The 14,009-nt window shown below is 46.2% G+C and overlaps 2 protein-coding genes across 3 annotated transcripts in view; one reads left to right on the forward strand and one right to left on the reverse strand.

Annotated features, from left to right (window-relative positions):
* HEATR4 (HEAT repeat containing 4) overlaps positions 1–14,009 on the forward strand; it is a 43,860-nt gene that overhangs the window by 11,987 nt on the left and 17,864 nt on the right. Inside the window, exons 7-15 of the mRNA XM_017660495.3 lie at positions 467–627; positions 1,260–1,364; positions 3,305–3,423; positions 3,777–3,957; positions 4,480–4,549; positions 5,395–5,584; positions 6,257–6,335; positions 7,081–7,240; positions 8,620–8,678. Coding sequence (XP_017515984.3) covers positions 467–627; positions 1,260–1,364; positions 3,305–3,423; positions 3,777–3,957; positions 4,480–4,549; positions 5,395–5,584; positions 6,257–6,335; positions 7,081–7,240; positions 8,620–8,678 — 1,124 coding nt within the window. The remainder of the gene's footprint in view (positions 1–466; positions 628–1,259; positions 1,365–3,304; positions 3,424–3,776; positions 3,958–4,479; positions 4,550–5,394; positions 5,585–6,256; positions 6,336–7,080; positions 7,241–8,619; positions 8,679–14,009) is intronic.
* On the reverse strand, positions 39–10,799 carry RIOX1 (ribosomal oxygenase 1). 2 transcript variants are annotated; one of them, XR_012133761.1, is made up of 3 exons: positions 8,590–10,799; positions 7,754–7,930; positions 39–7,316 (listed from the first exon to the last, which is right to left on the reverse strand). XR_012133761.1 is itself a non-coding variant. In XM_017660489.3 (1 exon), exon 1 carries the CDS (start codon positions 10,724–10,726, stop codon positions 8,786–8,788), a length of 1,941 nt encoding a protein of 646 aa, XP_017515978.3. In that variant the 5' UTR covers positions 10,727–10,766; the 3' UTR covers positions 8,444–8,785. The 2 variants fall into 2 exon arrangements, 1 of the variants encoding a protein (XP_017515978.3); XM_017660489.3 differs by lacking the exons at positions 39–7,316; positions 7,754–7,930 and having other exon boundaries at positions 8,444–10,766.

Raw genomic sequence — 14,009 nt, forward strand, 5'->3', positions numbered from 1 at the left:
TCAGATGAAGGACCCAGGGTGCCTAACTGCTCTCTCTGAAAGATGTGCCTGTTTCTTGCCTGAGGGTGGGGGAGGGGGGCCAACAAGGACAACTGACTGCCAATTTGGCTTTCTGCATAGACATTCAACAACTTAATTCATCTGTCTTAAGAAAGCCTCCATGCCAGCCTTCCCAATCTCTAGGAGGAAAAGCAACTGTATCTAACCCAGGCCACAAGTGCCTTATGGCTGTTACCTAACAAGAGCCTGTTAAGATTGAACTTTTCAGGTTAAGATTTTAATCTATATTTAAAACCTTGATATGATCCATCTAAATATGGTTTAAAAATGGGCCTGGATTTCCAGACTGAGGGTGCACTGGAAATGAGCTGTCAGGCAGGTGGCAGCCTTGGGTATCAACCCAAAGGCTGTTCTGGGAGAACAGATCACCATTCTAGGCTCCTTTTTTTCCACCCTACTGTGACAGGTAATAGTGTGGACAGCTGGGCTGCAGCTCAGTGCTTGGCTCTGGAAGGTGCTGCCACTTACCCCGTGATTAAGAGGATCCTCCATCAGCTATTTAACAAGAAGAATGAGGACACTGAGCAGCAGTCTTGTACACTCCTGAGCCATCTCAGTGGGAAGACAGTATGTGTCCATTACAGGGTCAGAGAAAGAAACAAAGTTGTGGGGAACAAGTGAGGTCAGTGCAGGGGAGGAATCCAAAATGCAGGTGGTTGGGTAGATGACCTCAAGCAGTGGTAAAACTGGACTCAGTGCAGGTGAACTGGGGTGTTCAGGTGTACACAGGGAGAAGCAACAACAGCTAGTTGAAAGAAAGGTGAGAAAAGTAGGTTACAGATGGTTTCTGTGTATGCAAGAAGAGTTGGTATATGTAGAATCTGCTTCTACTAGAAATATACCATGGAAAACCACAAAGACCTACAGTCTTGTTTACTTTCAGTAGATGTGTGGAACTCACAAAGATGGAGGCATATTCAAATCATTTTAGAGGTAAAGATAAAGTCAAGAAGAGAAGGCCCCAGGGGTTTTCTGTTCAGATTACTAAATCCCTTGTTTTGTTCCCTGATTTTAGATCCCTGAAGTCAGTTGGCTCAGATATAGGAGTGCCCTGTATCTTGTAAATCCACTCTTTCCTTTGCTAGGGATGGGCACCTCATGTACTTGTCACATTAATTATGCTGGATGCCATAGGCCACAACTTGTTTAAGTTTCTAGCATCTCTAGAAGTGATCCATACAAGTCTTCTATTTCCTCAGACCCTGATACACACCATGCTTGCTGTGGAGCTGAATAGTTATCAATGGAAGGACCGGATTGTGGCCTGCCGTACTCTCTCCCAGATCAGTGGAAACATCAGTTTGGTAAGCCTTCTTTGCATTTATAGCACAGAAAGTCTAAATAACACTGGGCTAGAGAGCCCTTGCACTTTTTGCTACTATCTAGTATCCCATTCTTACCAAGACCTCTATCTCCACATTGCTACCTCTCACTCCTAATCCAGAAGTAGCTTTATATGCCAACATGTCTTTCTGTGACGTAAGCCACTGCTTCTCAGCATGGTGGCAGTCCACCATACTATAACCTACCCACAATGAAATAAACAAAAAGAAAAGTACCCAAGAGAAAAAGTTTAGAAACTTTTATAGTAATATGACATTGCCTCAACACCACTGTATTTTACAAGTATCAGCCAATGACATTCTCCCTTCTGGAAAATTGGTCCATCATAGATAGTTTGAGAAGCACTGCCTTAGTTACATGACAACCCAACTATACTAGTATGTATGCTGACTCTCCCTGAGTATTTAGCACATACCTAAGGGAGGTATAAAACACAGTCCCTACTTCCAAAAAACTGACATTATAGTTTGAGTAACAAGACTAACATACACAAACAATTCAAGAACAAATGACAAACGTAAGGTACTATCTTAAAACTTATCCGAGAGAGATTAGTGTGGGCTGAATGTCTCAGTTAAAGTTCTGTAAAGGAGTGTGGGACAGCTGAGCAAGACCTGTCAGAAGCGAAGAAGGACTTCCACACAAGGGAAAACCTGACCATCATTTAACCTTTCACCTGATCATCTTTTTGCCTTTATTTTTAAATCATGTTCAGCTGCCCAAATAGAATTTTTCCCTTCTTCCTTTGGACAGTACATGCTTTTCCTTATAACATCGAGTACCTCCCCAAATGGCCCAGAACACTGCCATTCCCACAAGTGAACACCCTCCACTCTCTGACCCTCAAATTTTGATATGGAGTGCAAAAAATCCAAACACTCAGTACAATGACCTGAAAACATCTTAGTCTGGGGTAATTTTGCTCTAATGCCCTGCTAAAGTCCTGGATCAGCAGCACCTTGGAGTTTGTGAGAAGTACAAAATCTCAGCTCAGGTCAATCAGAATCTGCATTCCAACAGTATTATTTCAGCAACATCTGATTCATTTGCACATTCACCTCCTTAGCACTTACCACTCAGGACTACCAATTAGAAGTAGAAAGACATACAGAGCAAGCAGGGGGCAGGGTAAAGATGAGATCATGTCAGACAGCTGGAATTAAGAAAGGCAGTATGTCCACAAGTTCTTCTACTCATTCAGTAAGCTAGCTGTTTCTGACCCCATCCGACATGCTAGATACTATGCTAGCATTGGGGTTGCAAAGATAGTATGTCTTCTCTTGGTAAATGTTACAGCTTCAACAGAACCAGCTATAAGGTATTATGGGATTTCCTATGCTTACAGAGGCCAGAGAAGTTCACTGAGGAGGTGCTTTTTAAGCTAAACCCTAAGAAGTGTAGGAAAACCTCACATACCAGGTAGGAGTGGAAAAGGGAGAACTTCCACGCAGGGAGAACAGCTTGGACACTTCTTCACCACCACTATAATAATCTTTGTCCCTTCCCCTCTGACAGAAGTTGGTGGCCAACTGGTCTGGTTTGTCCAGGACATAGAACTTTTAGTACTAAACACATGAAAGTCCCAGGCAAACTGGGATGAGTTGGTCACCCTACTAATGTTTCAGCTTCAAATTTTAAGTGTCCCAAGTACAGATTACACTGGCCCCAACATTGTATAGCAGTTTAAAGCATGAGCTTAGAAAACAGACCTGGGTCTTAGTCCTGGCTCCCGCACTCCAAAGGTTAACCCTGAACAAGTAAACCTAAACCTCCATTTTGTCATCTGTAAATATAATAATATCCGCCTCATTGTTTGGGAGGATTAAGTGATGGGTAAAAACAGTGTCAAGTATAAAACTGACAGTCAGTAAATAGTAGCTAATTATTATACCTAATATAGGATATGAAAGGTAAGCTGATCCAGCTGATGTTGAGTGACTGGAGTAAGGAAGTGAGGACAGCAGCCGCCCAAGCTCTGGGGCAAATGAGCCTCGGGAAAGAGGTGCATGACACAATCAGGTGAGATCCAGTCAGCACGAAGAGAAACTTTTCTATTTTTAAACATGTTGGGGGGCCTGGGATCCAGCCAACCAGCGTTTGTATGCTCAGCATTGTATTAGTCCTATTACAAGATTATTTTCAAGTGCCTAGCATATGCTAGGTAACAGCGACTCAAGTAAGACAGTTGAGGTGTCTATCCAGTGAAACTCTGCTTCACTTAACACTACCTAATGGCATAAGGCTGACTGGGAAAGGGTGGGAATGGATAATGTTAGAGCCTATAGAGGTTAGGTTTTATCCTATGGGCATTTTGATGGGGAGAGGGGCACCAAAGTTTAAGGAGGATAAATAAAAGCACCTGTGCCTTACAGAGTCAGGTTGGGTCATGGAAATTGCCAGGAGCGTGTGGAAGCCCTCTCCCTGATTGGTGGGCTCAAGCTCATGACCGCCAAGCTTCTCCCAAGCTTCCTGAACTGCTTCTCTGATGACTTCATGGCAGTTCGGCGGGCAGCCTGTTTGGCAGCAGGTGCCCTGCAAATCCGTAATAAGATGGTGAGTCGAGGAAACAGGTACCCATCTTACCCAATTAATCCAAAGAGGGGATTCCCCTGAGCTTCCGTTGTACACAGCACTCTCACCATTCTGTGGGTACACAGACTGAGAGATAAGAACAAGGAAGGTGAGGGGTTATAAAAGCCATAGCAATCACTCAGGACCACATTCAGCTCCCAGCCAGCCCAGACTTCACTCTAGAGCACATCCCTGAATCCTGCTCTCACCTCAGTTATGGGCTTTAGGATCAATTCCAGTGAATGACTTATAAACCCGTTATTAGGGGAAACCTTATGGAGGTGTTCAAAAGAATCCTGTATAGCCATAGATCTCTGAGCTAAGAAAACGAATCTACAGATATAATTCAGCTAACAGGCTAGTATTTCAGGCCCCAGTTCACTTGCAATACAATTGATAGGGTCATTTTTCAGTGACAGCACATTTTAGAGATACAAGGGGTCCCTGTCTAGTTCATTCTTGCTCTGGTCCTCTCCATTCAATACTACCTTTTATCCATCCCAGGTCCTTGAATGCCTTCTGAATCTGATACAAAGAGAGCCATACTGGAAAATCAAGGCTTGTGCCATTCAAGGTATTACAGGAGTGGCCCCAGCTCCTCAACCTCAAACACCTTCCTACAAGCTAGTAGAGATGAGCTCCAGAATCTCTAGGAAAGGGGTGGAGAATAGGGGAGGGGGTGATCACCCCTTCTCAGGAAGTTCCTTGCCTGGGAAATTGAAAATTATTTCCTTCTTTTTAATTTTTAGTTAAGGATCTCAAGTCTAGATAGATACCAAACTTTTTAAGACCAAGGAATGACAAGACAGTCTCTGCCAACAGAACTAGGGATATATTCCACGTGGGTATCCACTGTCAAATATACTTGCTTTCTCTGGAGGTTTCAACTAGAGGACTCCATAAAAGGCCAGATTCAAGACTGTTACAGACCAAAAACCCTAGGTTTAGGGTCAATTTTTCCTTTGAAGGATCGTTAGCATTGCTTCTCTCTTTGACAGTCTTTGGCAGGTACCTAGCAGAATCAGCCCTAGGTAAACCTCTGAAGTCATTGTGCCTCCCTTCCCCATCACTCTGCCTGGATGAGGCTGGTCTTCTAGGGTATCAGTCCCATATCTCACCCCTAGATAAATAAATTTGTGAAATTCTCACATCCTAATGGGCAAGGATGGAATGGAACACTGCCTCCTAGGAATCCTTTGGAGGTAATGACCTACTCTGACCCATTCCTAAAATTCTAATGGTGATGTCATCCAAAAGGGAAGACACAGGCAAAATACTTAAGTTTAACATTTGCAATGCTTTATTTATTTAGCAAGGGGTTGCCTACACCTTATTAATTAGTAAGGCCATTTCTGGATGCTAGGATATAGTCAACTGTCTTAAGTGATGGTGGAACATGACGCCTTCTCATCTCTGCAGCTTTGGGACAGATTGGCCTAGTGAGTCCCCAGCTGACAGACCACCTGCTCTGGGCTATCCACTTTGAAAAGTCACCAGGGGTACGAATGGAAGCTTGCCGTAGCATCCTTGCCCTCAAACTTCAAGGGGACCGAGTCAGGGACACCTTTCTAGACGTGCTGCTCCTAGAGAACCATGATGCTGTTCTAGAGTGAGTGCCAAACCTCTGGCTCCTGCCATGACTTCTCATACTGCCAACTCTCCCATCTTGGTAACAGAATATATCCCTGTCTTTCTTGGCTGCCTTATGATTGTAAAAACACAGGCTCACCTGTGCCATTCACCTACTTTAACCCAAGTGGGTAATAGAAAAACTGGCCAAAGTAGATAAGTCAAGCTCATGTAGTTCACATACCTGTTCTCCAAACCAGGTGGTTTTACACTATTCATTTATTCAACTAACATTTATTAAGTACCTACTCTGACAAGGCTTTAGAGTAAAAAAGACTAGGGTTCAAATCCCAGCTCAGGTATGCACTATGTAAGCTTGGGCAAGTTACTTAAACTCTCTGAGCCCATTTTTTTGTGTACCAAATGCATGTGACAGTCTACCGTATGGGTTTGTTGGTGATTAATGAAATGACATTTTCATCACCTGTCATAAAAGTGGTCAATAATGGCACCTTCGAATATATCATCTCACAAACTGCACAACATCCTAATAAACTAAGCATCAAACCATTTTGCAGACAAGACTCAGCGAAACTGCAGTTAGGACTGGAATTCAGGATTCTCATCTGATCCTGAGTACCTGTATTTTCCACCCCCATGCTTTTTTTAAGGACAGGAAGATACAATCTAAGAAGTCCTTTTTATCTTTCAGGGAAATTCACCAGGCAATGAAGATACTCCACCTAGAATATGAAGGAAACCAAGAAATGCTTCAGAAGATCAAGAACAGGGTATGTAAGTGCAAGCTGTGTTTTCAAGAGAAAATTCAGGGCTCTCGAGTTCCTTAGACCCTTTTTTTTCCCCCCATGACAGAAATACTTTTTACAACCCCAGTCACAGATACCATATCACTTGAAGATACAAAACATCTGTGCAAGATAGGATTCTAAAATCCCACCAGTAAAAAGATAAAACAAAAATCCTGTGGTCCTATCATGTAGCCCTTAAAAATCAGAGTTTGTTATTTTTGTTGTTTCTGAAATACTGCTTCTTTTTCTTCTCATTTTCTCCCACCTTCCCATAAGCCCATGTTCTTCTATTTTGCAGGTAGGCACAGAGAAGGAATGAGGATCTGGAAGTGGCCCCCTAGATTTTCTTTATCTTTCCTAACATTCCTTAATGCCTAATGTGGGCACTTTCATCAAATGAACACTCTAGCTGAACAGGTTCTGATTTTTCAAAACTGTTAGATGAGATGAAGGAATAGAAAGAAAAGTAAAAAATTCTTTCTTCATATAATTTACAAAATCAACTTCATATCAAGCATTTCTTAGCAGGTTCCCTTCATCATGACCAAAAGCTAAAATACATTAACAGGTGTAAAATATGTCCAACATCACAAGAGAACAATGCTCTCAGGCAGTTCTGTACCATCTAACTCCAATAAGCATGATGCAATAGGTTACTTTATTAATGCTTTTTGATGATTTGCAGCCTAGTACTGTTGTTTTTTTCAACATTTTTGCTCTGATCTAGATTCAAACACTAAGCCAAAAGGACTTGATGACACAGAAAATATTCAAGATTGAGAAGGGCATAAGAAAAGTGAAGGAGGAAGCAAAACGTGTTTACCTGCAACCCAAAGAGGGGCAAAAACCATTGAAACTCCATACTTTTCTCCAAGAAACTTTTCAGGGTAGGTTTCCTATGCCTTGACTCCTTTAACAAGCCTCTTCCAGGATCTGGAGGTTTTGGGAGTTAGTTACAAAGCCCTGTAGGATGAGAGTTAGGAAAGTCTACTTCCCTTCCTTATGGCTACCATCCTCTCGGTCCTGTTATTTTTTTCCCCTGACTCCCAGGCTTTCATTTATTTACTATTTTGTCCCTTTAAGAAAAAAAAGAGTGAGGTAGCTCTGTTTGAACTGATTTCAAAGTTAGGTCAAAAAAGGACACATTAGAAAAATGTGAGTATAAAACAAAACAAAATACTGTGGTTAAGCACCCCCAAAAAAGCCTGGAAAGTGATGTTGGAGAAAGAGCTATTACTTTTACTTTATGTACATCTATGCTTTTGCAACTTAAAAAAAGGTTTTATAAAGCTCCAAACTTTATATAACTGAATCTATCACTTATGGTGATAGGAACTTAACGTTCCAGATAAGCCTAAATGATGAGGTGCAGACATTAAGCTGTACCAAAACATACTTACAAAATCTGTGTGCCCAGGTGTAGCAGCAGCCTCAGGTCATTCAGCCAGCTACCTACCAGCCACCACCCCAAACCCAGGTCTTCTGGTTCCAAGTCCAGTACTCTCTCTGGTACACCAGGCTCTTTTCCACCAACCATGGGAACATTCACTTGCCACATTTGGGGAAGATTCTTCCAACTGCCAGAAAAAAATGAGAGTGGAGAGTAACTTGAACAGCAGCCTTCCCTCATGGCCGTCTTGCTACAAGTTGGTTGACTGAGGCCTATGATAGCACAACTAGGTGACATGCTGTCCCTCTGAGAGCTGTGGCAGCCACTGATGCAAGCAAAAGCATTGAGCAAAAAAAATAACATACTTTTTAAGACATAATATACTCATAATTTTTCTAATAGGATTGTGCTATTTGGGGTTCAAGAAGCATAACTAAAATGAATTACCCCGAGAGATACAGACTGCCTCAAGCCTACAACCACCCCAAATTACCTTTCACCGCTATTATAGATTTTCCCTATCTTCCTCCCCCCTCCCACATTCCTTCAAACCATTTCACATAATAATCTAGCCTGAGAAAATGGAAACATTCCTTGGCACTTTAATAACTTTCCTAACATTCACACAGTAGCAAACAGAATACTGACCCCAGCACTCCCCAACCCCCAAATTGATAAAAAAGAACTCCAATGAAGAATGTAAATTCCAAATAAAAACTCTAATGTCTCAAGCAGAATGATACAGCAAGTGCTACATGGTACACTAAAGCCTAAGGATGATGAAGCAGCTGGTGCTCTGTAATGATCAGGGATCAAAGTTACTTCTGCAGAAATAGCTTTTTCCACCTTCAGCTTCTGCTTGTACTTTGTGCCTAGATGAAGTGGTGCTTCCTAGAAGATCATCTGAGATTTGTGACACTGAAGCAGTCATAAAGGTAAATGTGAGCACACTGATGGTTATCAAGGTAAGAACACCCAAAAAAGGTGGTGGTAAGAAAGAATCACTACTGTCCCATTTCCAGCAATCATAAGAAACCAGAGCTCAGGTGAGAGGCATCTTAGTAAGCAACAGCCCTTTATCATATAACATGGTCGCCAAGGAAAGCTGGTCCTCTACACTGTCACAGGGCAAGTCCCCTACTCTTACAAACTCTGGGTAGGAGCGGAGCAAGAGTTCCATGGCATCAGCTTGCTGAGGGTATATCTCCAAACACTTGGGCTCTTCTAGATGATAAACACGGGAATTTTCCACTGTATAGTAGAGAAGCAAATGGTCTCCCTCACCCACCAGTCGAGCTATACCATCCTGAAGCATGTGCACTTCTGTTTCTGTTGTCAGCTGGGCCCCCACATTTACAGGTTCTCCAGCCTCCCAGCGAATTGGGAGTCCATAAACACTCAGTGCCCTTTCCCTATCAGTCAACACAGGGGGCAGAGAATCGTGGATGAAGTCTTTGGCTCGCTGGTCAGCCACAGCATCGACAGGGGCAAAGTGTCCCAAGCGGGCAACCAAAACCCGCACCTTCTCCATGAAAGCAGTTCTTCGCGGATCCTTAGAATCCGAATGCTGGGCCCCCATGTAATCCATGAAGTCTCGGGGCAGACCCCTTCGAAACTCCACATTTTCTTCCATTGCAGCCTGTACTGCCAGGGGCAGTACGGCTTCCAGGAAGTCGCCCCAGGTATTGCGCTGGTACGTGGACAAGGTGAGGTGCAGGGAGTGCACTCCATCCTGGCATTCGGCTTGGTGAACGAAGCCCCGAGGAAAATAGAGCAAATCTCCAGGTTCCAGAACGGTCTGCAGCACCGGCTCACCAAGGTCATCCTGGCTGAAGTTGGGGCTGGACGTAAGGGCCAGTTCCTCAGTCGGGACCCGGGGTCGGTAGACACGCCAGAGTTTCCTACCTTCCAGCTGTAGCACAAAAGCCTCGATGTCGTCGTAGTGGGGGGCAAAGCCCTGCGAGTTGGGGGGCGTGAGATAAACGTTGGAGCCTGCCATGCTTCCAAACTGCTCCTGGAGCACAGCCAAAAACTGCCACACGGTGGTTGAGAAAGCCTGCGGACAGAGGAGGCGCAGGGAGCAGCCAGCCTGGTACAGGGACCACGCGGCGGCAGGCAGGGCGCGGCCCGGAGGATTCAGGGTCTCGCGCCGTCCGTTGATGTAGCGAGCTGCGTCCAAGTGCTGCCCAAATTGCACCTCCTCGTTTCGAAGCACGGAGTCCAGATCTGCAGTTGAGAAAAGACCCAGGTAGTAGGTGTGGTCCTGCCGCCGCACGAGCACCGCCTCCCGCTCCCACAGGCGGCGGTAGAAGTGGTCTGGAGGCATGGGTGCGATGAGCCACTCAAACAGGCGCGCCGCCCGCCGCCGGCTGCTGGGGATGCGGTTCAGCTCTGCCAAAACGCGCTGCAGCGGGGAGTCCCATGGCACCTCCCCTCCCGTGCTATCCCCTTGAGGCCCCGACAGCGTCGCAGGGGCCACAGACGGTGGGGCAGCCGCCAAATGTTGGGCAGAGCACAGCAGGGCCGAGGTCTCCACCACGCGGGCCGGCACCGCGGACACCTCCACCAGGCGCGCCGGCGGGGTCTGTGCCTCCACCAGGCGCGCTGGCGGGGTCTGCGCTTCCACCAGGGCGCGGGGGGTCTGCAGGGAGCGGGCCGCGGGTGAGGCCTCCAGCAGTTCTGCAGGCCCCAGATGGCCGTACGGCTCTCGCCGGGACGCATCCAGGATGGCCGCCGTCCCACCGGGCAGCGGGTCCCCGGGATCGTCGATGGTCGACTCCAACCTCGAGTCCTCCGAGTCCTCACTCGGCAGCTTCTGGGCCCTCAGCGCGGCCATGCGGGACGCAACACTTCTCCTCAGCTGCCTTCGGATCTTCCTGGGCCTCAAGGGCAGGGCCAGGACCGACCCACTGTGCGGCTGCGGCTGCCGCCGGCGCCTTAACCGCCCGCGCCTCAGCCCTGCGCTAACCCGGAGACCGTCCATGGTCGGGCTCTCTTGCGAGCACAGCCGCAGCTGGCTGGAAAAAGGTTCACAGCGCCTGCGGCTGCGGTGTATTCTGGGAAGGGAGCGCGTCCTCCCGCTGCCTCCGGGCTGGCCACGCCCACCATCTTCCGGCCGGTGCTGGCAGCTTACTCATTAACAAACGTTACCTTACTTTAAATGCATGGCTTCACACTAAGGTCGCGGAATCCCTGGCGCTTTAAAAGGGATTCCATATTTAGAGGGCAATTTAAGAATCAAGTTGCTAGGAATCTATTTAACTATTTCCTTCTAGTCTCTGCATATTGCTGTTACCCAGCACATCCTCTTTTCTGTAGGGCACGTTCCCCAGTAGCTTTGCACGGGAAAGGGCATAATTCTTTTCTACAAATGCCCTAAGGAAGTGTTCACGATGCCGGACAAACCTCGTGTCCATCCGGTTCTCTTTCATTGCAGGTGATGTCACAGATTGATGCCCTATCAGAATTCTTCCGCCTACCTTCCCTAGATCCTTTCTCCATTACAAATTCTCAGTCGGCCTTCTGAAGAAGTTAAGAACACTTCTGCTGCGTTCTTGATAGCTTCCCTTTCCACCCTCTCTGGGATTTTGTTTCATTAGCTACAACTTCTCCAGAATATTCAATCTCACCTCTGAATCTTAAAGCGACTTCTGAAGTCAGAGCCTCTCACTTAACCAGCAGTACGGTAGGCTTACCGGTGCAGTTGTTGAGAACAACATGGTCACAGTTTCGTGTAACTGTTGTTGCTTCATACATAAAGATTACTTGTCTTCATTTGACTCATTTAAGATAAATTCCCAGGAATAGAAATGCTGGATCAAAGGGCAAGATAATTTTTGTGAATATTAATAGGTTTTACCAAACTCACCTCAAAAGGATTTACCACCACAGATCACGGGAAGATGGCAGCGTGAATAGTTAAGAGGAAATCTACTCCCCCAAACATATATATTTATGAAAATAAAATAAATACAACTATTCCTAAAAGAGACACCAGTGGATGCAGTACAACAGCCAGGATACATCTACATCTGCGAGAACTCAGCGTCACACGAAGGGGGTAAGATACAAGCTGTGGCCAGGCAGGACTGGAATGCTCCCCCACCCCAAAACCCGGCGGGAAGAAAGGAGTCGGAACGGGGAAGGGGTGAAAGCCCAGGACTGCTAAACAACCAGCTCCAGAAATCCACACCCAGAACGCAGACACAAGGTGCATAGGGTGCCGGATATTAGAGAAATGGAAAAGCAAAACCTGTGGGCAATTCCCCGCAACCAGTGCCCCTGAGACAAAAGAAAAGCGAGTGCTTTCTGCAAGTCTTAAAGAGACAGGGACCCCATAGCTGGAAGAAGTCCCGGCAACTGGGAATACCGGGGAAACGTAGGCACCCTAAACCCCAGGGAGGCAGTGCAGCTCTGAAGCCCCTCATGGAACTAAGCAGCCTGCCAGTTGTTCCTCCAACTGGTGTGGACCCCGACACACCAGCCCAATAGTGGGAGAGTGGCAGCGCATACCAGGGATGGCTGTGCTGGAAGGGACCGGAAGCAGATCTGTGCGCCGCAGGAGAGGCTTGTGCTAGGACGCAGCGGCGCGACCGAAAAGCCCGGGCACGACTCGCGTGCACTGGCGGCAGTGAAGCCAGAGGATCCCAGTAGAGGCCTCTGCGGAAGAGCCCCGTGCGCACCTGCGGCAGAGCCAGAGGGAGCAGGCGCACATCCTGCAGCTGACCGGAATCCCAGCTCAATGCACAGCCGCCCGGGCCAGACCCAAAGGCCGTTGCTGCCACACAGCGGCCCGGCAGGGGTGCTGCTAGCATGGAGGAGCACACCTGGTGTGCCTGCCACTCCCCGCAGGGCTCCGTGATGCTCTGATGGAGACCCTGCCCACAGCAGCTTAGGGGAATAACCCGGTGGCTGCTCCAGGAGTATGGGTAACGGTCACAGGAAGCGGAGAAGGGCAAGGCATCCAGCAAGCAGGAAAGGACTTTCTTCTCCCAGCTGACACACCCGCAACCTGTCTACAGCCACTGCTATCACCATGAAAAGACAAAAAAATCTGGCCCAGTCCAAGATACTTCAAACAACACATGAGAAAGGGTCTGCAGAGGCAGACCTAACCAGTCTCCCTGAAAAAGAATTCAAAATAAAAATCATAAACATGCAGACAGAGCTACAGAGTAATATGAAAGAGCTAAGGGATGAAGTCCAGAGGGAGATTACCGATGTCCAGAGGGAGATTACAGAAGTGAAACAAACTCTGGAAGGATTTATAAGTAGAATGGATAAGGTGCAAGAGGCCATTGATGGAATACAAACCAGAGAACAGGAACGCATAGAAGCTGATGCAGAGAGAGATAAAAGGATCTCCAGGAATGAAACAATATTTAGAGAACTGTGTGACCAATCCAAAAGGAACAATATCCACATTATAGGGGTACCAGAAGAAGAAGAAGAGAGAAAAAGGGATAGAAAGTGTCTTTGAAGAAATAATTGCTGAGAACTTCCCCAAACTGGGGAGGAAATAGTTGCTCAGATGACAGAGGCACACAGAACTCCTGAGAGACGGGATCCAAAGAGGACAACACCAAGACACATAATAATTAAAATGGCAAAGATTAAGGACAAGGACAGAGCATTAAAGGCAGCCAGAGAGAGAAAAAAGGTCACCTACAAAGGAAAACCCATCAGGCTATCATCAGACTTCTCAACAGAAACTGTACAGGCCAGAAGAGAATGGCATGATATATTTAATGCAATGAAACAGAAGGGCCTTGAACCAAGGATACTGTATCCAGCACGATTATCATTGAAATATGAAGGAGGGATTAAACAATTCCCAGACAAGCAAACATTGAGGGAATTTCCCTCCCACAAACCACCTCTACAGGGTATCTTAGAGAGACTGCTCTAGATGGGAGCACTCCTAAAAAGAGCACAGAACAAAACACCCAACATATGAAGGATGGAGGAGGAGGAACAAGAAGGGAAAGAAATAATCATCAGACTGTGTTTATAACAGCTCAATAAGTGGGTTAAGTTAGACAGTAAGGTAGTAAAGAAGCTAACATTGAACCTTTGGTAACCACGAATCTAAAGCCTGCAATGGTGATAAGGACATATCTTTCAGTAATCACCCTAAATGTAAATGGACTGAATGCACCAATCAAAAGACACAGAGTAATAGAATGGATAAAAAAGCAAGACCCATCTATATGCTGCTTACAAGAGACTCACCTCAAACCCAAAGACATGCACAGATTAAGAGTCAA

The sequence above is a fragment of the Manis javanica genome, chromosome 8, assembly GCF_040802235.1.
Source record: "Manis javanica isolate MJ-LG chromosome 8, MJ_LKY, whole genome shotgun sequence".
Classification (NCBI taxonomy): domain Eukaryota; kingdom Metazoa; phylum Chordata; class Mammalia; order Pholidota; family Manidae; genus Manis; species Manis javanica.

Excerpts from the sequence above, each read along its gene's own strand:
- RIOX1 (XM_017660489.3), bottom strand. The coding sequence starts at position 10,726 with ATGGACGGTCTCCGGGTTAGCGCAGGGCTGAGGCGCGGGCGGTTAAGG.